The sequence below is a fragment of the Camarhynchus parvulus genome, unplaced genomic scaffold, assembly GCF_901933205.1.
Source record: "Camarhynchus parvulus unplaced genomic scaffold, STF_HiC, whole genome shotgun sequence".
In the NCBI taxonomy this organism is placed as follows: Eukaryota; Metazoa; Chordata; class Aves; order Passeriformes; family Thraupidae; genus Camarhynchus; species Camarhynchus parvulus.
In genome coordinates this window covers 106934-131200 of record NW_022148237.1, presented here as the reverse complement: position 1 = coordinate 131200, position 24267 = coordinate 106934, and the positions used below count along the sequence as shown (strand labels likewise).

The following is a 24267-nucleotide window of genomic DNA, read 5'->3' as shown; positions in this document are numbered from 1 at the left end:
CCGAGCGGCCCCGGGATCGGCCCCAAAACAGCCCCGGGAACGGCCCCAAAACGGGCCCGGGATCGGCTCCAGAACCGCCCAGGATCGGCCCCAAAACGGGCCCGGGTCAGCCCCAGAATGGTCCCGGAACCACCCGGGACCGGCCCCGATCCCACCCAGGAACGGCCCCAAAACGGCCCCGGAATGGTCCCGGTACCGCCCTGGGAACGGCTCCAGAACCGGCCCGGGATCGGTCCTGGTGCCACCAGGAACGGCCCCAAAATCCACCCCAAAATCCACCCCAAAACAGCCCCAGATCGGCCCCAAATCCACCCCAAATCCGCCCCAAATCCGCCCCAAATTGGCCCAAAATCGGCCCGGTCCCACCGCGAACAGCCCCGGAACCGCGGGTGGGGAAAGGGATCGGGAAGGGGAATTTGGGGAAATCTGGGGAATTTTTGGAGAATTTGGGGAAAATTTGAGAACTTTGAGGAAATCTGGGGAGAATTTCGGAAGAATTTGGGGAAAATTTCGGACAATTTGAGGGAATTTGGGGAAATCCAGGAGAATTTGGAGGAATTTGGGAGAAATTGGATTTTCAGGAGTGGGAAAAGTCCGGATTTGGGGGCGATTGTGGCTCCCAGTGTGGACTGGGCCGAACTGGGAGCAGCGCCTGGGGGTCCCGACACCCCCCAGTGCCCCCAGTGCCCCCCAGTGCCCCCAGTGCCCCCATTGCCCCCCCAGTGCCCCCATTGCCCCCCCAGTGCCCCCAGTGCCCCCCCAGTGCCCCCCCAGTGCCCCCATTGCCCCCAGTGCCCCCAGTGCCCCCCCAGTGCCCCCCCCGGTATCTCCGGTTCTGGGGGGTTGGGGTTACCTGGGGGGGGGGGAGGGGCCGGGGGTCCCGGTTCGGGATCGTCCAATGGAGCCTGGACTGGAACCGGGACCGGGATTGGAACGGGATCAGAACCGGGACTGGAACCGGGGCTGGATCGGGATCAGAACCGGGACCGGATCAGGTTTAGGAGTGGGACTGGATCGGGACCCGGACCGGGATTGGACCAGGGCTGGGAATAAAATCGGGACCGGGCCGAGATCAGAACCGGGCCGGGATCAGAACCGACCCTGGAGAGGGTTCGAGCTCAGAACTGGGACGAGATCGGGAGCAGGACCAGGACCAGAACCGGGACCAGAACTGGGACCAGAACCGCCCCGTACCGGGCCAAGAACCAGGCCCAGAACCGGGACTAGACTGGGACCAGAACCAGAATTAGACCGGGCCGCGAATCGGGACCAGACCGGGCCCAGAACCGGGACTAGACCCGTCCCGTCCCGGTCCCAGAATCCGGCCGGTCCCGGGCCCAGAACCGGGCCCAGAACCAGAACCAGGCCGCGTCCCGGTCCCGCCGCCGTTCCCGTTCCCAGTCCCGGGCGCGCCGGGGCCGCTCCCGCTCGCTCGGGGCTGTCCCGGGCCGCTCCCTGTCCCGGGGCCGGGCCGGGCCGGGCCCTCCCCGGGGGCGGGGGAGGCTCCGCCGCCCTACAAGAGCCGGGAGCCGCCCGGGCGCGGCCACTCCGCACGGACCGAGCCGCCGGGGCCGCTCCGGTACCGGCACCGGCACCGCCATGGCCCGGCCCGGCCGCTGAGCCCGCAGCGCGCAGGTACCGGGGGGCACCGGGACCGCACCGGGACCGCACCGGGACCGCACCGGGGCGGGCGGCGGCTCCGGGACGGGCGGGAGGGGGCCCGGGACGGTCCCGGGACGGTTCCGGTGGTCCCAGGAGTTGCCGGGGAAGTGTCCGGGGCGTCCCCGGGGGCTCCGGGAGCACCGGGAGCGCAGGGAGGGGTCCCGGTGGTCCCGGGACGGGCCCGGGAGGTTCCGGGAGTGCCGGGAGTTGGTCCCGGTGGTTCCGAGAGTGGCCCGGGGGTGTCCCGGGGGGTTCCGGTGCTCCCGGGGGGCTCCGGTGCTCCCGGGGGTGTCCCGAGGTGCGGGGGGGCCCCGGGACGGTTTCGGGGGGTTTCGGTACCGCCGAGGGTTCGGGGGGTTCGTTTGTCCGGGGGGGCTCCGGGAGCGCGGGGGGGGGGGGGAACCCACGCGGGTCCCGTGACCGACCCGGGGGGGTCCCGGAGCTCCGGGGGGTCCCGGGGGGGTCCCGGGCGCGCTCAGGGCGTGGCCCCCCCCCCGCCCCCCCCTCCGGCCGCGCCCGGGGAGTCCCCGGTGGGGGCGGGGCCGCGGTTCCCCCCCCTCCCCCCCCTCCGGGCCCCGCCCGCACCGGGGGGACCCCGGGGGGGGTCCCGGCGCGGATTTCGGCGGGGGGATCCCCGGGATCCCGCGAGGGCGCGGCCGCGCGTGGGCGCTCGGTTAATGAGGGTTCGGTAATTAACGCTCATCAGCGCCGCTCGCAGCGCGGGGGCGGCGCTTTTGGGGGGGGGGCGGTGATTGTGGGGTTCCCAAAGCCCCCCCAGGAAGGGATTTGGGGAGGGGGATTTGGGGAGGGGGATCCCCTTCCCCCCGCGGTCTCTGCGGTTTTGGGGCGCGGCCGCTCCGGGCGCCGCTTCCCCTCACCCCCCGAGTTTGGGGACCCCCCCGCCCCGCCCCCACCCCCGCCCCCCCGGGACCCCCAATCCCAGCGGGGCTGGGGGCGATTCCCCCGCCCCCCCCCATCCCGGAGCGTCCGGGGGTCCCGGGGGGTTCGGGGCGGGGCAGCCCCGGCCGGGCCGGTGCCGGTGGAACCGGTCCGGGACCTCCCGGAGCCGCGCGGGCCCCGCCGCCCGCGGGACTCTCGCTCCAGCCGGTCCGACCGGTACCGGCCGCGGCCCCGCCCGCTCCTCCTCCTCCTCCTCCTCCTCCTGCGGCTGCCTTCCCATCTTTTCCCTTTTTTTTCCCCATTTATTTCCCATTTTATCCCCATTTTCCCCATTTCTTTCCCTTTTATTCCCAAATTTTCTCCCATTTTTCCCCCACTTTTCCCCATTTTGCCCCCATTTTTCCCCCCATTTTCGCCATTTATTTCCCATTTTATCCCAATTTTCCCCATTTCTTCCCATTTTTTCCCAAATTTCCCCCCCATTTTCTTCCCTTTTTTCCCCTTTTTTCCCCATTTTCCCCCATTTTTCCCTCTATTTTCCCTCTATTTTTCCCTCTATTTTTCCCTTTATTTTCCCCCAATTTTTCCCCATTTTTTCCCCATTTTTTCCCCATTTCCCCCATTTTTCCCATTCCCCCCCGTTTTTTGGGAAGCTTTTCCGGGATTTGCCGTTTCCTGGGAGGGTCCCCGGCCCCGCCCGGATTGGGGGGGGGGTGTCACAGCCCCCGGCACCCCCCAAATTTGGGGATTTTCCCCCCCCAAAATCCGGGTCTGGCCCCGGGCGGGGGAGGGGGAAAGAATGGGGAAAAAAGGGAAAGAAATGGGGGGGAAAAAAGGGAAAGAAATGGGGGGGGGGAAGGAAAAGAAATGGGGGGAAAATTGGGGAAAATGGGAAATAAATGGGAAAAAGTGGGGGAGGTGGGGAGGGGATTGGGGACCCCGGTTGGTGACAGCGCCAGCCGGAGGTGACACCGGGCGGGGGTGACACGGGTGCCCTCCCCCCCTCCCCTCCCCCCCCCAGTCCCTCTGCGGCTTTTTGGGTGCGGGGGGGGGAAGGGGGAGGACACTAAAAATACCGCGGGGGGGGGGGGCGCACGTGGTTTGCACCCCAAAAATAGCGCGGGGGGCGGGGGGGGCGGGGCTGGGTCACCCATGGGGGGGGTTCGTGCCCCCGCCGCGAGGAAATTGGGGAGAAACGGAGCGAAAACGGCGAACAGGCGGTGGCGGCGGCGGCTCCGGGCTCTTGGGGCCGCTCCCAGCGCTCGGGGCCGCTCTGAGTCACCCCCGGGCCCCCCCGTGTCCCCCCGCTCTGAGTCACCAACCCGCCCGGCCGCCACCGAGCGGAGCCTTCCAGAACCTTCCGAGCCCGAGGCGGCCCCAGCGGGGACCCCCCCGGCCCGGCGGGGGGACCCCGGGCAGCGCGACCCCCCCAAAGGGTCACTGACCCCCCCCCCGAAAATGTCACCGCCCCCCCAAAGGTGTCACCGCCACCCTCGTGTTCCCCTCCTCGGTTTTTTGGGGAGTTTTGTGCAAAACACAAAGTCCCCGGAATTGTCTAAAAACGGAGAAATTCCCTCAAAATTTCAGTGGGGGGTGAGGGCGCGGTGTGACAGGGACAAGGGACGGGGACAGGGGACAGGGGACATTCCCACGCTGCCCCGCCCTTCCCGGCCGGAATTCCCGCGAATCCCAAAAACCCGCGGGCTCCGAGCTGGCCCCGGGGACATCGGGGGGGTCCCCAAAGTGTCCCCGGGGGGGTCCCCGATGTCCGAGGGTGTCCCCATGTCCCCGGTGTCCCCGGGGTGTCCCCAAAGTGTCTCAGTGCCCCGGGGCGTGTCCCCATGTCCCCGATGTCCCGTGGGTGTCCCTCCGTGTCCCCTCCCGTCCCCTCCCGTGTCCCTCCCGATGTCCCCCCCTGTCCCGTGGGTGTCCCACCGTGTCCCGCTGTCCTGGGGGTGTCCCCATGTCCCCGATGTCCCCTCCCCGTGTCCCCCCCCCGTGTCCCCAACCCCCGTGTCCCCCCGTGTCCCCCGTGTCCCACCGTGTCCCCCGTGTCCCACCGTGTCCCCGCTGTCCCCCCCAGGCCGGGAGGTGTCACCGGAGCCGCCGCGAGGTTCCCGAGCGAGGCCCGAGGATTCCGGGGGCGGATCCGGGAGCGGCACCGGGACCCGCCGAGGTCAGCGCGGCCGCCCCGGCCCCTCCTGCGAGCCCAGACCCGTGTCCGGGCCTGTGTCCATCCCCACACCCCGTGTCCAGCCCTGCTGACCCCACACCCCGTGTCCATCCCCTGCCCCGTGTCCATCCCCACACCCCGTGTCCATCCCTGCTGACCCCACACCCCGTGTCCATCCCCACACCCCGTGTCCATCCCCACACCCCGTGTCCATCCCTGCTGACCCCCACACCCCGTGTCCATCCCCTGCCCTTGACCCCCACACCCGTGTCCATCCCCGTGTCCATCCCCTGCCCCGTGTCCATCCCCACACCCCGTGTCCCCACCCCCGTGTCCATCCCCTGCCCCGTGTCCATCCCCTGCCCTTGACCCTCAGACCCGTGTCCACTCCTTGACTCCATCTCCAGCCCTTCCCTGGCCCCACACCTGGTGTCCAGCCCTGTACTGACCCCCGACCCCTTCCCATGTCCAGCAACAGCCCCGTGTCCTTCCCTGCTGACCCCAGCCCCACACTGACCCCATGTCCAGCCCCCCAGCCCCCTGTCCATCCCCACACTGACCCCCAGCCCCCTGTCCAGCCCCACGCTGACCCCCGACCCGCTGTCCAGCCCCACCCCTGTCCAGCCCCACACTGACCCCCAGCCCCACGCTGACCCCCAGCCCCGTGTCCAGCCCCACGCTGACCCCCGACCCGCTGTCCAGCCCCCCCGACCCCCTGTCCAGCCCCACACTGACCCTTTCCCGTGTCCTGGCGCAGATGGAGCCCGAGGAGACGCGGGAGCTGCTCCTGCCCAGCTGGACGGGCAGCGGCTCCCACGGCATCACCATCGCCCAGACCGACGACGGCGTCTTCGTGCGCCGCGTGCAGCAGAACTCGCCCGCCGCGCGCATGGGCGTGGTGCAGGAAGGTGGGCACGGCGCACCTGGGGGCTCCGGGCACACCTGGGGGCACCGGGCACACCTGGGGGCACCTGGCACACCTGGGGCTCCACACACACCTGGGGCACCTGGCACACCTGGGGCTCCACACACACCTGGGGCACCTGGCACACCCGGGCTGGCCTGGGGGCACCTCAGGAGCTTCTGGCTCTGTCCCTGTGGGTGGTGGCCCCGTGGTTCAAGTGTTTGGGGGCCAAATCTCAGGGTTTGGGGCTAAAATTAGAGTTTTGGGGATTTTGGACATCCTGGTGGCATCTCAGGAGTTTCTGCCTCCTCTGATGACCCCGGGGTCACTTGGGTGGGCACAGGGGGTCCCCAGCCCCCTGACCTGTCCCTGCTGTCCCCATGGGCGGTGACCCCGTGGCCCCCCACCCCCCTGACCTGTCCCCTCCGTCCCCCCGTCGCCAGGGGATCAGATCGTCGGCGCCACCGTTTACTTTGACAAGCTGCAGTCGGGGGAGGCGGCGCAGCTGCTGCAGAGCCTGGGGCAGCACACGCTGGGGCTGCGGCTGCAGCGGCGCGGGGACCGCTCGCCCACGGCCGGACACGGCTGCGGCCACTCCGGACACGGCTGCGGCCAGCTGGAGCTGGTGCCCGGCAGCCCCGAGGTCGTGCTGGTGAGTGAGGAGGAGGAGGAGGAGGAAGATGTGGGGAGGATGAGGAGAAGGAGGAGAATGGGGATGAGGATGAAGATGAGGGTGGAGCTGATAAGGATCAGGGGGATGGGTAGAGGATGAAGATGAAGGTGATGAGGATGAAGGAGGAGAATGAGGACGAGGATAGGGAAGAGGACGAGGATGGGGATGAGAATGAGGACAAGGATGATGATGGGGATGACGATGAGGATGATGATGGGCAGGGGGAGGCAGCACCATCCAGCTCTCACCATGTCCGTGGTGTCCCCGCAGAGCGGCGATGATGAGGATGAGGACCAGCGTGAGGATGGGGATGGGGATGATGATGGGGATGACGATGAGGATGATGATGGGCACTGTCCCGCTCTCACCGTGGGCCGTGGTGTCCCCGAAGAGCGGCGAAGATGAGGATGAGGACCAGGATGAGGATGGGGATGAGGATTAGGACAGAGATGGGGATGAGGATGGGGATGATGATGGGGATGAGGATGATGATGAGGATGATGATGAGGATGAGGATGATGCTGGGCACCATCCAGCCCTCACCATCTCCATCCCCGCAGAGCGGCGATGACGAGGAGTACCGGCGCATCTACACCACCAAGATCAAACCGCGGCTCAGGCCCGAGGAGGGCGCAGAGGCCGAGGCCACGCAGAGCAGAACCATCACGGTCACCCGCAGGGTCACCGCCTACACCGTGGACGTCTCCGGCCACGACGGTGACCTCGATGTCCGGGCGGGGCCGGGCCACCTGCCCGCAACACCCGAGGGGCTTCACCTGAGCCAAATTCCTGCTGGAGAAACTGGAAAATCCCTGCCGGGCTGGAAGGGCGCCGCGGCCTCGCCGCGGGTGGAGGCCAACGGACAGTTCGGAGAGCTGGACGGGTCACTGCACGTGGCCGAAGGGGCTCCGTGTCCCCACGGAGAGCTCAGCGGCCCCTCCTCAGTGGACGCGGGGAAAATCAAGATCCCGACGTTAAAAATCCCCAAATTCGGGTTCCAGGCTGGCGGAGAAGCTCCGGCCCCGCAGGTGGACGCTGGGATGGACGTCACCTGCTCGTCCACGCCGGTGCCACAGGTGGACGTGGCGGTCAAAGGCGCCACCAAGGTCCCCTCCCCTGCCCTGGACGTGCCCAGCGTGGAGGTCCCAGCCCCGGATGGCACCAAGGGGAAAATCAAAATCCCGCACTTGACCTTCCCCAAATTCACCGCCCAGGGTGACGGCGGCGCCACCGTGGATGTCCCCAAGGGCGGGGCCGGCCCCGAGGTGGCCCTGGAAGGAGAATGGAAAGGCCCCACCTTCAAGAAGGTGGAAACGCCCCAAATTTCGCTGTCGGACGTGAACCTGAACCTGAGGGGCCCCCGAGGGGAAGGGGACCCCAAGGGGCCCCAGGTGGACCTGAAGGGGCCCCAGGTGGACGTGGCCGGGCCTGGCGCTGGCCTGAAGGGCGTGGAGGTGGACGTGGGCGTGAAGGGGCTGAAGGGAGCAGTGGACGCGTCCGTGCCCGCCCTGGGGGGCGAATTGAGGGGGCCACAGCTGGACCTTAAAGGGCCCCAGATTGGGGGGCAGGTGCCCGAGATGGGCGCCAAGACCCCCCAAATGTCCGTGCCCGACGTCGACCTGAGCCTCAGGGGGCCTGCAGTGAAGGGAAATGTGGATGTTTCTGCCCCAAAACTGGAAGGGGAGCTGAAGAGCCCCGGGCTGGAGGTCAAAGGCCCCAAAGTGGAGGTGGGGAGCCCAGAAATGGAGATCCCGGGGCCCGAGGGGAAGCTGAGGTTCCCCAAGCTGAAAATGCCCAAATTTGGGGTGAAGGGAGAGAGCCCCAGCGTCGAGGTGACCCTTCCCAAAGGGGGGCTGGACGTCTCCTGCCCCAAGGTGGACGTCGGCGTCCCGAGCGTGGACATCAAGGGCCCCAAGGTGGACGTTGAAGCGCCCGAAGTGGACGTGCACGGCCCCGAGGGGAAATTCAGGATGCCCAAGTTCAAAATGCCCAAATTTGGGATGCCTGGGGTCAAGGCAGAGGGTCCGGAGCTGGACGTGAACCTCCCAAAGGGCGGCGTGGAGGTGTCCGGCCCCAAGGTGGACGTTGAGGTGCCGAGTTTGGACATCCAGGCCCCCAAAATATCCGTGCCGGACGTTGAGCTGACCCTGAACGGTGCCAAGGCCAGCGGTGACCTGGACGTGTCCGTGCCGGGTTTGAAGGGCCCCGAGCTGGACATCAAAGGCCCCAAAGTCAAGGTTGAAGCGCCAGATTTGGATGTCCAAGGCCCCGAGGGCAAACTGAGGTTCCCCAAGATGAAAATGCCCAAATTTGGGGTGAAGGGAGAGAGCCCCGAGCTCGAGGTGACCCTTCCCAAGGGCGGAGTGGACGTTTCGGGTCCCAGCGTCGCCGTCGAGGTCCCCGGCATGGACCTGAAGGGCCCCAAGGTGAAGGTGCCCGAGGTGGGCATCAAAACGCCCCAGATCTCCATGCCCGACATCGACCTGAGCCTCAAAGGGCCCAAAGCCAAGGCAGATTTGGACGTTTCCACCCCAAAACTGGAAGGGGAGCTGAAAACGCCCGGGCTGGACATCAAAGGCCCCAAAGTCGAGGTTGAGGCGCCAGATTTGGATGTCCAAGGCCCTGAGGGCAAACTGAAGTTCCCCAAGATGAAAATGCCCAAATTTGGGGTGAAGGGAGAGAGCCCCGAGCTGGAGGTGACGCTCCCCAAGGGGGAGGTGGACATTTCTGCCCCCAAGGTGGACATCGACGTCCCCGGCGTGGACGTGGAAGCGCCGGAGGTCAAAGGGAAAGGCCTCAAGTTCAAAATGCCCGAACTCAACGTTCAGACCCCAAAACTCTCCATGCCCGACGTGGATCTGGGCTTGAAGGCCCCGAAACTCAAAGGGGACCTCGGAATTTCTGGGCTGAAGGGCCCGAAAATCGACGTGAAGGGCCCCAAGGTGGACGCGGAAAGTGCCAAAATCGACGTGAAAGTTCCCAAAATCGACGTGGAAGGTCCCAGGTTGGATGTGGAAGGTCCCAAGGTGGACGTGGAAGGTCCCAAGGTGGATGTGGACGTGCCTGAGGTGGACTTGGAGTGTCCGGAAGGGAAGATGAAAGGCCCCAAATTCAAGATGCCCAAACTCAACATCAAATCCCCCAAAATCTCGATGCCTGACGTGGATTTGAACCTGAAGGGACACAGGGGGAAGGGAGAGGTGGACGTGTCCCTCCCCAAGGTCGAAGGTGACCTCAAGGGGCCGAAGGTGGACGTGGAGGTCCCGGATGTCCACCTGGAGGGTCCAGAGGCCAAACTGAAAATGCCCAAGATGAAATTGCCTCATTTCAACGTGTCCGGACCCAAAATGGAGGGGCCCGAGGTGGACGTGACCCTGCCCAAAGGAGAGGTGGACGTCTCGGGGCCGGAGGTGGACATTGAGGGGCCAGAGGTGGACGTTGGAGGAGCGGAAGGGAAGTGGAAAGGTCCCAAATTCCGGATGCCCAAACTCAACATCAAATCCCCCAAAATCTCGATGCCGGACGTGGATCTGAACCTGAAGGGACCCAAAGCGAAGGGAGAGGTGGACGTGTCCCTCCCCAAGGTGGAAGGGGACTTGAAGGCTCCAGAACTGGACGTTAAAGGGCCCAAAGTGGACGTTGAGGTGCCCGGCCTGGATTTGGAGGGGCCCGAGGGGAAGATCAAAGGGCCCAAGTTCAAGATGCCCGAGATGCACATCAAGACCCAGAAGATCTCCATGCCCGACGTGGACATCAACCTCAAAGGCCCCAAGGTCAAGGGCGACGTGGACATGTCCCTGCCGAAGCTCGAGGGTGACCTGAAGGGGCCTGAACTGGACATCAAGGGCCCCAAAGTGGACGTTGAGGCACCTGACGTGGACATTCATGGGCCTGAGGGGAAATTCAAGATGCCCAAATTCAAAATGCCCAAATTTGGGATGCCCGGGGTGAAGGCAGAAGGTCCTGAGGTGGACGTGAGCCTCCCAAAAGGAAACCTGGACGTGTCCGGCCCCAAGGTGGACATTGAAGGGCCAGAGGTGGACATTGAGGGGCCCTGAGGGGAAGATCAAAGGCCCCAAGTTCAAGATGCCCGAGATGCACATCAAGGCCCCCAAGATCTCCATGCCCGATGTTGATTTCAACCCGAAGGGCCCCAAACTGAAGGGGGACATCGATGTTTCTGCTCCAAAGCTGGAGGGTGACCTGAAAGCCCCAGAGATTGACATCAAGGGCCCCAAAGTGGACGTTGATGTGCCCGACGTGGACATTCACGGCCCTGAGGGGAAATTCAAGATGCCCAAGTTCAAGATGCCCAAATTTGGGCTGAAGGGAGAAGGCCCCGAGGTGGACGTGAACCTCCCAAAAGGAGACCTGGATGTGTCCGGCCCCAAGGTGGACATTGAAGGGCCAGAGGTGGACATTGATCTCCCAGAGGGGAAGGTGAAGGGCCCCAAGTTCAAGATGCCCGAGATGCATTTTAAGACGCCCAAGATCTCCATGCCTGACATCGACCTCAACCTCAAAGGGCCCAAATTAAAGGGAGATGTCGATGTTTCCCTTCCAAAAGTTGAAGGAGACCTGAAGGGTCCCGAAGTTGACATCAAGGGCCCCAAAGTCGATGTTGACCTGCCCAATGTTGATCTGGAAGGTCCCGAGGGGAAGATCAAAGGCCCCAAGTTCAAGATGCCCGAGATGCACATCAAGGCCCCCAAGATCTCCATGCCCGATGTTGATTTCAACCTGAAGGGCCCCAAAATCAAGGGAGACATCGATGTTTCTGCTCCAAAGCTGGAGGGTGACCTGAAAGCCCCAGAGATTGACATCAAAGGCCCCAAAGTGGACGTTGATGTGCCCGACGTGGACATTCACGGCCCTGAGGGGAAATTCAAGATGCCCAAGTTCAAGATGCCCAAATTTGGGCTGAAGGGAGAAGGCCCCGAGGTGGACGTGAACCTCCCAAAAGGAGACCTGGACGTGTCCGGCCCCAAGGTGGACGTTGAGATGCCGAGTGTGGACATTGAGGGGCCTGAGGGGAAGATCAAAGGCCCCAAGTTCAAGATGCCCGAGATGAACATCAAAGCCCCCAAGATCTCCATGCCCGACATCGACCTGAACCTGAAGGGCCCCAAGGTCAAGGGGGGCGTTGATGTCTCCATCCCCAAATTGGAAGGTGACCTGAAGGGGCCTGAACTGGATATCAAAGGCCCCAAAGTGGACATTGAAACCCCAGACGTGGACATTCATGGTCCAGAAGGGAAATTCAAGATGCCCAAATTCAAAATGCCCAAATTTGGGATGCCTGGGGTGAAGGCAGAAGGTCCCGAGGTGGACGTGAACCTCCCGACAGGAAACCTGGACGTGTCCGGCCCCAAGGTGGACATTGAAGGGCCAGAGGTGGACATTGATCTCCCCGAGGGGAAGATCAAAGGCCCCAAGTTCAAGATGCCCGAGATGCACATCAAGGCCCCCAAGATCTCCATGCCCGACATCGACCTCAACCTAAAAGGCCCCAAATTAAAGGGGGGCGTCGATGTCTCCGTCCCCAAATTGGAGGGCGACCTGAAAGGTCCGGATGTGAACATTAAAGGTCCCAAGGTGGATGTGGACGTTCCTGAGGTGGACGTTGAAGGGCCCGAGGGGAAGTGGAAGGGACCCAAGCTCAAGATGCCTGAGATGAACATCAAGGCGCCGAAATTTTCTCTGCCTGATGTCGACCTGAACCTGAAAGGTCCCAAAGTGAAGGGAGACGTGGGCGTGTCTGCCCCGAAAATAGAAGGTGACGTGAAAGTGCCGGATGTGGAGTTGAAAGGACCCAAAGTGGACGTGGATGTCCCCGATGTGGAGCTGGAGGGCCCCGAGGGGAAGATCAAAGGGCCCAAGTTCAAGATGCCCGAGATGCACATCAAGGCCCCCAAGATCTCCATGCCCGACTTTGATCTCAACCTGAAGGGCCCCAAAGTGAAGGGGGACGTTGATGTGTCCGTCCCGAGAATTGAGGGAGATTTGAAGGCCCCAGATGTTGACATCAAAGGCCCCAAGGTCGATGTGGAGCTCCCCGATGTGGAGCTGGAGTGTCCTGAGGGGAAGATCAAAGGGCCCAAGTTCAAGATGCCCGAGATGCACTTCAAAACCCCCAAAATCTCCATGCCCGACATCGACCTCAACCTGAAGGGCCCCAAACTGAAGGGAGATTTGGACATTTCTGCCCCAAAACTGGAAGGTGACCTGAAGGGCCCAGACGTCGACATCAAAGGGCCCAAGGTGGACATCGAGGCTCCCGACGTGGACATTGACCTCCCCGAGGGGAAGGTGAAGGGCCCCAAGTTCAAGATGCCTGAGATGCACATCAAGGCCCCCAAGATCTCCATGCCCGACTTTGATCTGAACCTGAAGGGGCCCAAGGTCAAGGGGGACGTGGACGTGTCCGTGCCGAAGCTCGAAGGGGACCTGAAAGGGCCGGAGGTGTCACTGAAAGGTCCAAAAGTAGACGTGGATGTTCCTGATGTGGAGCTGGAGTGTCCAGAAGGGAAGATCAAAGGCCCCAAGTTCAAGATGCCCGAGATGCACTTCAAGGCCCCCAAGATCTCCATGCCCGACTTTGATCTCAGCCTGAAGGGCCCCAAGGTCAAGGGCGACGTCGATGTCTCTGCTCCCAAGCTGGAAGGGGATCTGAAGGGTCCTGACCTGGACGTCAAAGGCCCCAAAGTTGATGTCGACCTCCCCGACGTTGACCTGGAGTGTCCTGAGGGGAAACTGAAGGGCCCCAAGTTCAAGATGCCCGAGATGCACATCAAGGCCCCCAAGATCTCCATGCCCGACATCGACCTCAACCTGAAGGGCCCCAAATTGAAGGGAGACGTCGATGTCTCCGTTCCAAAGCTGGAGGGTGACCTGAAAGCCCCAGACATCGACATCAAAGGCCCCAAAGTCAATGTGGACCTCCCTGACATGGAGCTGGAATGTCCCGAGGGGAAGATCAAAGGCCCCAAGTTCAAGATGCCCGAGATGCACATCAAGGCCCCCAAGATCTCCATGCCCGATGTTGACTTCAACCTCAAAGGCCCCAAAGTCAAGGGTGATGTGGACGTGTCCCTGCCAAAGCTGGAGGGAGACCTGAAAGCCCCAGAGATTGACATCAAGGGCCCCAAAGTGGACGTTGATGTGCCCGACGTGGACATTCACGGCCCTGAGGGGAAATTCAAGATGCCCAAATTCAAGATGCCCAAATTTGGGCTGAAGGGAGAAGGCCCCGAGGTGGACGTGAACCTCCCAAAAGGAGACCTGGATGTGTCCGGCCCCAAGGTGGACATTGAAGGGCCAGAGGTGGACATTGATCTGCCAGAGGGGAAGGTGAAGGGCCCCAAGTTCAAGATGCCCGAGATGCATTTTAAGACCCCCAAGATCTCCATGCCCGACATCGACCTCAACCTGAAAGGCCCCAAAGTCAAGGGCGATGTCGATGTTTCCCTTCCAAAAGTGGAAGGTGACCTCAAGGGCCCTGAACTGGACATCAAAGGCCCCAAAGTCAATGTGGACCTGCCCGATGTTGATCTGGAAGGTCCCGAGGGGAAGATCAAAGGCCCCAAGTTCAAGATGCCCGAGATGCACATCAAGGCCCCCAAGTTCTCCATGCCCGATGTTGACTTCAGCTTGAAAGGCCCCAAGGTCAAGGGCGACGTGGACGTGTCCCTGCCAAAGCTGGAGGGAGACCTGAAGGGTCCTGAACTGGACATCAAGGGCCCCAAAGTGGACATTGTAGCACCTGACGTGGACATTCATGGCCCAGAAGGGAAAATAAAGTTCCCCAAGTTCAAAATGCCCAAATTTGGTATGCCGGGGTGAAGGCAGAAGGCCCCGAGGTGGACGTGAACCTCCCGACAGGAAACCTGGACGTGTCCGGCCCCAAGGTGGACATTGAAGGGCCAGAGGTGGACATTGAGGGCCCTGAGGGGAAGATCAAAGGCCCCAAGTTCAAGATGCCCGAGATGCACATCAAGGCCCCCAAGATCTCCATGCCCGACGTTGACTTCAACCTGAAGGGCCCCAAACTGAAGGGGGACATCGATGTTTCTGCTCCAAAGCTGGAGGGTGACCTGAAAGCCCCAGAGATTGACATCAAGGGCCCCAAAGTCGATGTGGACCTGCCTGATGTTGATCTGGAATGTCCCGAGGGGAAGATCAAAGGCCCCAAGTTCAAGATGCCCGAGATGCACATCAAGGCCCCCAAGTTCTCCATGCCCGACGTCGATTTCAGCCTCAAGGGCCCCAAAGTCAAAGGTGACATTGACGTCTCTGTCCCCAAGGTGGAAGGTGACCTGAAAGGCCCCGAAATCGACATCAAGGGCCCCAAAGTGGACGTTGATGTGCCCGACGTGGACATTCACGGCCCAGAAGGAAAAATAAAGTTCCCCAAGTTCAAAATGCCCAAATTTGGGATGCCCGGGGTCAAGGCAGAAGGCCCCGAGGTGGACGTGAACCTCCCAACAGGAAACCTGGACGTGTCCGGCCCCAAGGTGGACATTGAAGGGCCAGAGGTGGACATTGAGGGCCCTGAGGGGAAGGTCAAAGGCCCCAAGTTCAAGATGCCCGAGATGCACATCAAGGCCCCCAAGATCTCCATGCCCGACGTTGACTTCAACCTGAAGGGCCCCAAACTGAAGGGGGACGTTGATGTTTCTGTTCCCAAACTCGAGGGTGACCTGAAAGCCCCAGACATCGACATCAAGGGCCCCAAAGTCGATGTTGACCTGCCCGATGTGGAGTTGGAAGGGCCCGAGGGGAAGATCAAAGGCCCCAAGTTCAAGATGCCCGAGATGCACATCAAGGCCCCCAAGATCTCCATGCCCGACGTTGATTTCAGCCTGAAGGGCCCCAAATTGAAGGGCGATGTCGATGTCTCTGTCCCTAAACTGGAGGGTGACCTGAAGGGCCCAGAACTGGACATCAAGGGCCCCAAAGTGGACATTGAGGCACCTGACATGGACATCCACGGCCCAGAAGGGAAAATCAAAATGCCCAAATTCAAGATGCCCAAATTCGGCTTTTCTGGGCCCAAAGTGGAAGGCCCCGAGGTGGACGTGAACCTCCCTGAGGCCGAGGTCGACATTTCGGGTCCGAAAGTCGATGTTTCTGTCCCCGAGCTGGACGTGGAAGGCCCCGAGGGGAAACTGAAGGGCCCCAAGCTGAAGAAGCCGGAGCTGCAGTTCAACGTCCCCAAGATCTCCATGCCCGACATCGACCTGAACCTCAAGAGCCCCAGAATGAAAGGTGACCTCGATGCTTCTCTGCCCAAGGTGGAGGGCGAGCTGAAGGGCCCCAGAGTGGACATCAAGGGGCCGGAGCTTGAGCTGGAGGGGCCCAAGGTGGACCTGGAAGGAAAAGGTAAAAAATCCAGGTTTAAACTTCCCAAGTTTGGCTTTTCTGGCCCAAAAGTTCAAAGCCCCGAGGTGGATGTGAAGGTTAAAAAACCTGAGGTGGAACTGTCCGGCCCGAAAGTCGAGGTCCAGGCTCCGGATTTGGACATCCAGGGAAAATCCAAGGGCTCCAAATTCAAAATGCCTTTTCTGAACATTTCTTCACCCAAAATGTCGATGCCGGACGTGGAGCTGAACCTGAAGGGGCACAAAATGAAGGGCGAGTTTGACCTGTCCACCCCCAAACTGGAAGGGGAGCTGAAAGGTCCTGAGGTGGACATCAAAGGCCCCAAGGTCAACATCGAGGCCCCCGACGTGGACATTCACGGCCCGGAGGGGAAAATCAAAATGCCCAAGTTCAAAATGCCCAAATTTGGTGTTCCTGGGTTTAAAGGGGAGGGGCCAGAGGTGGACGTGAACCTGCCCACAGGAGAACTGGACGTGTCCAGCCCTAAAGTGGACATTGAAGGTCCGGAGGTGGACATTGAGGGGCCCGAGGGGAAGATCAAAGGCCCCAAGTTCAAGATGCCCGAGATGCACATCAAGGCCCCCAAGATCTCCATGCCCGACATTGACCTGAACCTGAAGGGGCCCAAGGTCAAGGGGGACGTGGACGTGTCCCTGCCCCAGGTGGACCTGAAGGGACCCAAGGTGGACGTGGAAGTTCCCGACGTCGACGTCGAGGGTCCGAAAGGGAAAATCAAAGGCCCCAAATTCAAAATGCCCGAGATGAACATCAAAGCTCCCAACCTGTCCATGCCAGACCTGGACCTCAACCTGAAAGGTCCCAAGGTCAAAGGGGGGGTGGACGTCGACCTGTCCGCACCAAAAATCGAGGGGGACCTGAACTTGCCGGACGTGGACATCAAAGGCCCCAAGGTGGACATTGAAGGGCCAGAGGTGGACATTGAGGGCCCTGAGGGGAAGATCAAAGGCCCCAAGTTCAAGATGCCCGAGATGCACATCAAGGCCCCCAAGATCTCTATGCCTGATGTCGATTTCAACCTGAAGGGCCCCAAACTGAAGGGGGACATCGATGTTTCTGCTCCAAAGCTGGAGGGTGACCTGAAAGCCCCAGAGATTGACATCAAAGGGCCCCAAAGTGGACGTTGATGTGCCAGACGTGGACATTCACGGCCCTGAGGGGAAATTCAAGATGCCCAAATTCAAGATGCCCAAATTTGGGCTGAAGGGAGAAGGCCCCGAGGTGGACGTGAACCTCCCAAAAGGAGACCTGGATGTGTCCGGCCCCAAGGTGGACATTGAAGGCCCAGAGGTGGACATTGATCTGCCAGAGGGGAAGGTGAAGGGCCCCAAGTTCAAGATGCCCGAGATGCATTTTAAGACGCCCAAGATCTCCATGCCTGACATCGACCTCAACCTGAAAGGCCCCAAACTGAAGGGGGACATCGATGTTGTCTCCCTGCGTGGAAGATGGGAAGGAAGCAAGACCCGAGATGACAAAGGCCAGCCCATGCCCGACTTGGACTTAACCTGAAGGGCCCCAAAGTGAGAACGTGCAAAGGTCGAGGTGGACGTGAAAGGCCCCGAATTTGATGTTTCTGCCCCAGATGTTCAAATTGAAGGCCCCGAGGGGAAGATCAAAGGCCCCAAGTTCAAGATGCCCGAGATGCACATCAAGGCCCCCAAGATCTCCATGCCCGACTTTGATCTCAACCTGAAGGGCCCCAAAGTGAAGGGAGATGTTGATGTCTCTGTCCCCAAAGTGGAAGGGGACCTGAAAGCCCCAGACATCGACATCAAGGGCCCCAAAGTCGATGTTGATCTCCCCGACGTGGAGCTGGAAGGTCCTGAGGGGAAGATCAAAGGCCCCAAGTTCAAGATGCCCGAGATGCACATCAAGGCCCCCAAGATCTCCATGCCCGATGTTGACTTCAACCTCAAAGGCCCCAAAGTCAAGGGTGATGTGGACGTGTCCCTGCCAAAGCTGGAGGGTGACCTGAAAGCCCCAGAGATTGACATCAAAGGCCCCAAAGTGGACGTTGATGTGCCAGACGTGGACATTCACGGCCCTGAGGGGAAATTCAAGATGCCCAAGTTCAAGATGCCCAAATTTGGGCTGAAGGGAGAAGGCCCCGAGGTGGACGTGAACCTCCCAAAAGGAGACCTGGACGTGTCCGGCCCCAAGGTGGACATTGAAGGGCCAGAGGTGGACATTGATCTCCCAGAGGGGAAGGTGAAGGGCCCCAAGTTCAAGATGCCCGAGATGCATTTTAAGACCCCCAAGATCTCCATGCCTGACATCGACCTCAACCTGAAAGGGCCCAAATTAAAGGGAGATGTCGATGTTTCCCTTCCCAAAGTTGAAGGAGACCTGAAGGGTCCCGAAGTTGACATCAAGGGCCCCAAAGTCGATGTTGATCTCCCTGATGTGGAGCTGGAAGGTCCTGAGGGGAAGATCAAAGGCCCCAAGTTCAAGATGCCCGAGATGCACATCAAGGCCCCCAAGATCTCCATGCCCGATGTTGATTTCAACCTGAAGGGCCCCAAACTGAAGGGGGACATCGATGTTTCTGCTCCAAAGCTGGAGGGAGACCTGAAGGGCCCCGAAATCGACATCAAGGGCCCCAAAGTGGACGTTGATGTGCCAGATGTGGACATTCACGGCCCTGAGGGGAAAATCAAAATGCCCAAGTTCAAGATGCCCAAATTTGGCTTTTCTGGTCCAAAAGTGGAAGGCCCCGAGGTGGACGTGAACCTCCCAACAGGAAACCTGGACGTGTCCGGCCCCAAGGTGGACATTGAAGGTCCCGACGTGGACATTGATCTCCCAGAGGGGAAGATCAAAGGCCCCAAGTTCAAGATGCCCGAGATGCACATCAAGGCCCCCAAAATCTCCATGCCCGACATCGACCTGAACCTGAAGGGCCCCAGGGTCAAGGGCGACGTGGACGTGTCCCTGCCCAGCGTGGAGGGGGAGCTGAAAGGTCCCGAGGTCAACGTCACCGGCCCTGAGGTCTCCATGGACAGCCCCGAGGGCAAATTCAAACTGCCCAAGTTCAAGATGCCCAAATTCTCCATGCCTGGCTTCAAGGGGGACGGGGTGGACGCTGAGCTGACCCTCCCCAAGGGCGACGTGGCCATTTCGGGCCCCAGCGTGGACCTGGAGGCTCCGGAGCTGAGCGTGGACGGGAAAGTCAAAGGTCCCAAATTTTCCATGCCCGAGATGCACATCAAAGCCCCCAAGATCTCCATGCCCGATGTGGATTTCAACCTCAAAGGCCCCAAACTGAAGGGGGACATTGATGTTTCTGTTCCCAAACTCGAGGGTGACCTGAAAGCCCCAGACATGGACATCAAAGGCGCCAAAGTCGATGTTGATCTCCCCAACGTGGAGCTGGAAGGGCCCGAGGGGAAGATCAAAGGCCCCAAGTTCAAGATGCCCGAGATGCACATCAAGGCCCCCAAGATCTCCATGCCTGACGTTGATTTCAACCTGAAGGGCCCCAAAGTGAAGGGTGACATCGATGTTTCTGCTCCAAAGCTCGAGGGTGACCTGAAGGGGCCTGAACTGGACATCAAGGGCCCCAAAGTGGACATTGAGGCACCTGACGTGGACATCCATGGTCCAGAAGGGAAATTCAAGATGCCCAAATTCAAAATGCCCAAATTTGGGATGCCTGGGGTGAAGGCAGAAGGTCCTGAGGTGGACGTGAGCCTCCCGACAGGAAACCTGGACGTGTCCGGCCCCAGGGTGGATATTGAAGGGCCAGAGGTGGACATTGAGGGGCCCGAGGGGAAGATCAAAGGCCCCAAGTTCAAGATGCCCGAGATGCACATCAAGGCCCCCAAGATCTCCATGCCTGACTTGGATTTCAACCTGAAGGGCCCCAAGGTCAAGGGGGACATTGATGTTTCTGCCCCCAAGCTGGAGGGGAACCTGCAGTGCCCAGATGTCGACCTCAAGGGCCCCAGGGTGGACATTCAGGCGCCGGACGTGACCCTGGAAGGGCCCAAGGTGAAGATGCCCGAAATTCAGGTGAAAACCCCCCAGATCTCCATGCCGGACATCGACCTGAGCCTGAAGGGGCTGAAGGTCAAAGGTGACGCTGACCTGCACGGCCCCAAGCTCCAGGGGGGTCTCAAGGGCCCCGAGGTCGACATCAAAGGCCCCGGAGTGGACATCGAGGGCCCGGCGGTCGACGTCGATGGTCTGGAGGGGAAGGTGAAGCTGCCCAAAATGAAAATGCCCAAATTTGGCCTGAAGGGCGAAGGCCCCGAGGTGGACGTGAACTTGCCGAAGGCCGAGGTGGATCTGTCTGGGCCCAAGGTTGATCTCAGCCTGCCAGAGGTCAACGTTGAAGGGCCGGAGGGCAAAGTGAAGGGGCCTAAACTGAAAATGCCCGAAATGCACGTGAACGTCCCCAAAATCTCCATGCCTGAGATAGACTTGAACCTGAAAGGCCACAAAACCAAGGGCGGCTTTGACATTTCCACGCCGAAGGTGGAAGGGCACCTGAAAGGCCCCGAGGTCGACCTCAAAGGCCCAGAATTTGGGGTCAAAGGCCCAGAATTCGGGGTCAAAGGCCCCGAAGTTGACGTTGAATGTCCCGACGTGAACGTCGAGGTCCCGGAAGCCAACATCAAAGCTCCCAAGTTCAAAAAGTCCAAGTTTGGGTTCGGGATGAAGAGCCCCAAGGCCGAGGTGGATTTACCTGAGGCGGAGCTGAACGTGGAGTCACCCGAGGCCCACCTGTCCGCGAAGGGCAAGAAGAGCAAGTTCAAGATGCCCAAAATCCACGTGAGCGGCCCCAAAGTGAAGGGCAAGAAGGGGGTGTTTGAGGTGAGCGCGGCGGGGGCCGAGCCGGACGCGGAGCTCGGCGCCGCCGGCCCCGACGTCGCCGTGGGTGGGAACGCCGCCGTGAAGTCCCCCAAGGGCAAGAAGCCCATGTTTGGGAAGATCTCCTTCCCGGACGTGGAATTCGACCTGAAATCGCACAAATTCCGCGGGGAGGCCTCGGCGGGGGCCCCGAAAGCCGAGGGCGACCTGGAGGTCAAGGGCGACCTCAGCGTGGGTGGGGAAGGCCCCGAGGTGAACCTGAAGAGCCCAAAGTTGAAACTGCCCGGGGTCCAGGTGGGCGCGGGGGACGCCAAGGTCGGGGGGGAGCTGAAGGGACCCCCCGGCATCGGTGTCGAGCTGAAAGGACCAAAAGTGAAAGGTGAGGCCGGCGTGGGCGGAGCGCAACTGGAAGGTCCCGAGGTCAACCTGGGGTGGCCCAAGGGGGGCAGGACGGGTCTGGGGCTGGAAATGCCGGACGTGAGCTCGGAGGTGGACGTGAAGCTCAAAGGGCCCCACGTCTCCGGAGCTGAGCTGGAGGGAAACCTGAAAGGACCAAAATTAAAGGGAGGTTTGGACATTTCAGGCTCCGTGGAGGGGCCTGGAGTGGGCCTGGACCTCGGCGGCCTCGGGGGCAAGGTGAAGCTGCCCACGGTGAAGACCCCGACTCTGGAGGTCCAGGGGGGCGTCCCCTGCTCCGGTCCAGCCCCGGGGGCCGGCCTGGACCTCCAGGGGCCCTCGCCGGACGTGTCCGGCCTGGATGTGGATGTCAACACGAAAGGACCAAAGCTGAAGGGAGAGGTCGGTGTCCAACCCCCCCAGGGGTCAGTGGACGACGGCGGCTTTGAGATTTTGGGGGGCACCATCAAGCTGCCGTCGCTGAAGCTGCCCCAGTTCAGCCTCTCCAGCCCCGGAGGGGATGCGGGGGTCACCCTGGAGGGCGCCCAGGTCCAGGGGGGGCTGGAGGGCCCCGAGCTGGAGCTGAAAGGGCCGAAGTTCTCCTCGCCCAACGCCGACCTGAGGCTGAAAGGACCAAACGTGGACGTGACCGGTGACATCAGAGGGTCAAAGGTCAGCGTGGACGCCCCTCAAGGAGGGGTCAACGTCCACCTGGAGGCTCCGGCCATGGAAGTGTCCGGCTCGGGGTTCAACCTCAATGTGAAGGGGCCGAAGGTCAAAGGTGGGGCTGAGGCGGCGCCGCTGTCGGTCAGCGCCGCTTCCGGAACCTTCCACGCCTCCTGCCCCAGGCTGGGCGCCGAGGGCGGCCAGGTCAAGGTGTCCTTCCCCAAGCTCCGCATGCCCAAATTCGTCTTCTCGGAGCCCGAGCCCAGGGGCCGCGAGGTCGGCGTGGACGTCGAGTTCCCCGAGGCCGAGCCGGACGAGGCCGAGGCGCGGCTCAAGAGGTCCAAGCTCAAGATGCCCAAATTCAACTTCTCCAAGCAGAAGGGCCGGGTGGGCTCCCCCGAGGCCGCGTCCGGCTCCGCGTCCGGCTCCAAGGGCAGCCTGGAGGGCGAGCCCGAGCCCGAGGCGCCGGCGGGCAGGGCCAAGTTCTCGCTGTTCCGCGGCAGGAAGGCGCGCGGCCGCGCTTGTCGTCCTTCAGCGAGGCCGAGCCCGAGCGCGGCCGCCCCGCGGCAAGTTCGGGACCTTCGGGGGCATCGGCTCCCGGGGCAAGGGCAGCTACGAGGTGACCCCGGGCACGAGGACGGCGCGGGGGCACCAGGGTCACCGCCCCAGCCCGCCCGGCTCGTCGTCATCGCCGTCGTCGCCGTCCGAGGGCGGCGCCCGCGCCGGGGTCCGGCTGCCCGGGCTGGAGCTGGCGGCGGCCAAACGCAAGGAGTGACCGCCGGGGGTCGGGAGTGACCGCCGGGGGTCGGGAGTGACCGCTGGGGGAGTGACCATCTGGAGGCCACGAGTGACCCTTGAGTGGTCATGAGTGACCCTTGGTGGTCATGAGTGACCACTGGAGGCCATGAGTGACCACTGAAGGCCATGAGTGAACCTTGGGTCATGAGTGACCCCTGGAGGCCATGAGTGACCCCTGGCTGGTCAGCAGTGACCCCTGGGTTGTACATAGAGAGCCCCGAGGGACCCCCACGTGTACAGAGGGGGGGAGGGGCTGGGGGTTCCCCCCCCTCCCCCCCGATTTTCGGGTCCCTCCCCTCCCCCCCCCAATGCCAAGAGCTTCTTCTCTCCTTTTTTTTTTTTTTTTTTTCTTTTTTTTTGATATTTTTATTGGGGTTTATTTTTGTGTCCCCCGTTTTTTTCCTCTCTCCTCCCAAAATATTTTCAGTGTTTGGTTCGTGGAAATGAATTTTTTTCCCCCTCCGTTTTAACCTTTTCTTTGGCTTTTTTTTTTTTTTTTTCTTTTTTTTCCTTTTTTTTTTTTTTTTTGCGGGGCTGGAGGTTCTGCTGGGTCGATGGATTTATTCAAAATTTGGTTTTTTTTTAGTTTGTGAAAGCAATGAAACCAAAACTGTGGATTTTTTATTAAAAGAACAACCCAAAACTGTGAATTTATTAAAAAAAATTAACCTAAAACCATATTAAAAAACAAAGCAAAAAGATGGATTTACTGAAAAAATAAACCGAATAAACTGGAATTGCTAAAAAAAAAAAGAAAAGCAAAGTAAAAATGTGGAGCCATAAAAAAAGATTTATTAAAGAAATTAATATAAAAATAAAGAATTAACAGAGGCAAAATTGGCTCTGTTAAGAAAATAAACCAAAGGGGCACAATTAAAAAATAAAAGTAAATGGATTTAGCCAAAGAAATAAACCAAAAAATATGGATTTATTAATAAGATCAACCAAAGAAAATGTATGTATTAATAAAATAAACCAAAACATGGATTTAATACATAAAATAAACCCAAAATATGGATTTAATACATAAAATAAACCCAAAACATGAATTTATTACTAAAATAAACCAAAGCCATGGGTTTATTATTAAAAATAAACTGAAAAGCGTGGGTTTATCATTAAAAATAAAGCTGAACCGCGGGTTTATTCCTAAAAACAAACCAGGGAGCCGCGCTGTGCGCTCTGGGCTGGATCAGTGGCACAAGACCCGGAGCTCGAATGGCCCGGGCAGGACGGAGCCAGCCCCGAGCCGCTGCTTTCCTTTTCTTTTCCTTTTCTTTTCCTTTTCTTTTCCTTTTTTTTTCCTTTTTTCTTTTCCTTTTCCTTTTTTTAAGCTGTTTTATGGCTGGTTTTGTTGTGTTTGTTACACCCTTTGTACCATAATTTGATAAAACCGCCCGTTTCCGTCTCGTTCGTCCCCAGAGTTTAAAAGGATCATCCGGGGTAAAGTTTTGTTTGTGAGGATTTCTTTTTTTTTTTTTGGGGGGGAAGTTTAAATAAATTAAATTAAAAATAAAAATTTTAAAAAAAAGAATAAATAACCCTCAGAGAATGGAAGAAACCTTTTCCCTTTGCAGCACTTTAACGCCGATTAACGGGAGAAAATCCGGGGTGGAAAACGCAAATAAAATTTGTTTATTAACCGCGACTTTGGTGCACTTTGGGTCATTTGGGGGTTTTTTTTTGGGCTCAGATTTGGGGTTTTTCGCTCCAATCGGATCCTCTCGCTGGATTTGGGGGTCTCAGCCCCCCAGCCCCAAAATTTGGGATCCTGTCCCCTCCCCCCGCCTCCAATGTCAGGTCCCCTCCCCCCAGCATGGCCCCGCGCCTCTCCCAAATTTGGGATTTTGGCCCAAAAATGGCCCTCCTCCTATCGCCCCT

General features: G+C 60.3%; 1 protein-coding gene across 1 annotated transcript; it reads left to right on the top strand.

Moving 5' to 3' along the window:
- The first annotated feature begins 1516 nt into the window (after positions 1-1516).
- Positions 1517-22363, top strand: AHNAK (AHNAK nucleoprotein). The gene is given in 10 exon segments (XM_030970019.1): positions 1517-1635; positions 4646-4738; positions 5493-5643; positions 6083-6291; positions 6873-10361; positions 10363-14149; positions 14152-16843; positions 16845-17142; positions 17197-22286; positions 22288-22363. Coding segments are annotated over 8 exon segments (15792 nt in total). The 5' UTR covers positions 1517-1635; positions 4646-4738.
- Positions 22364-24267: the final 1904 nt, after the last annotated feature.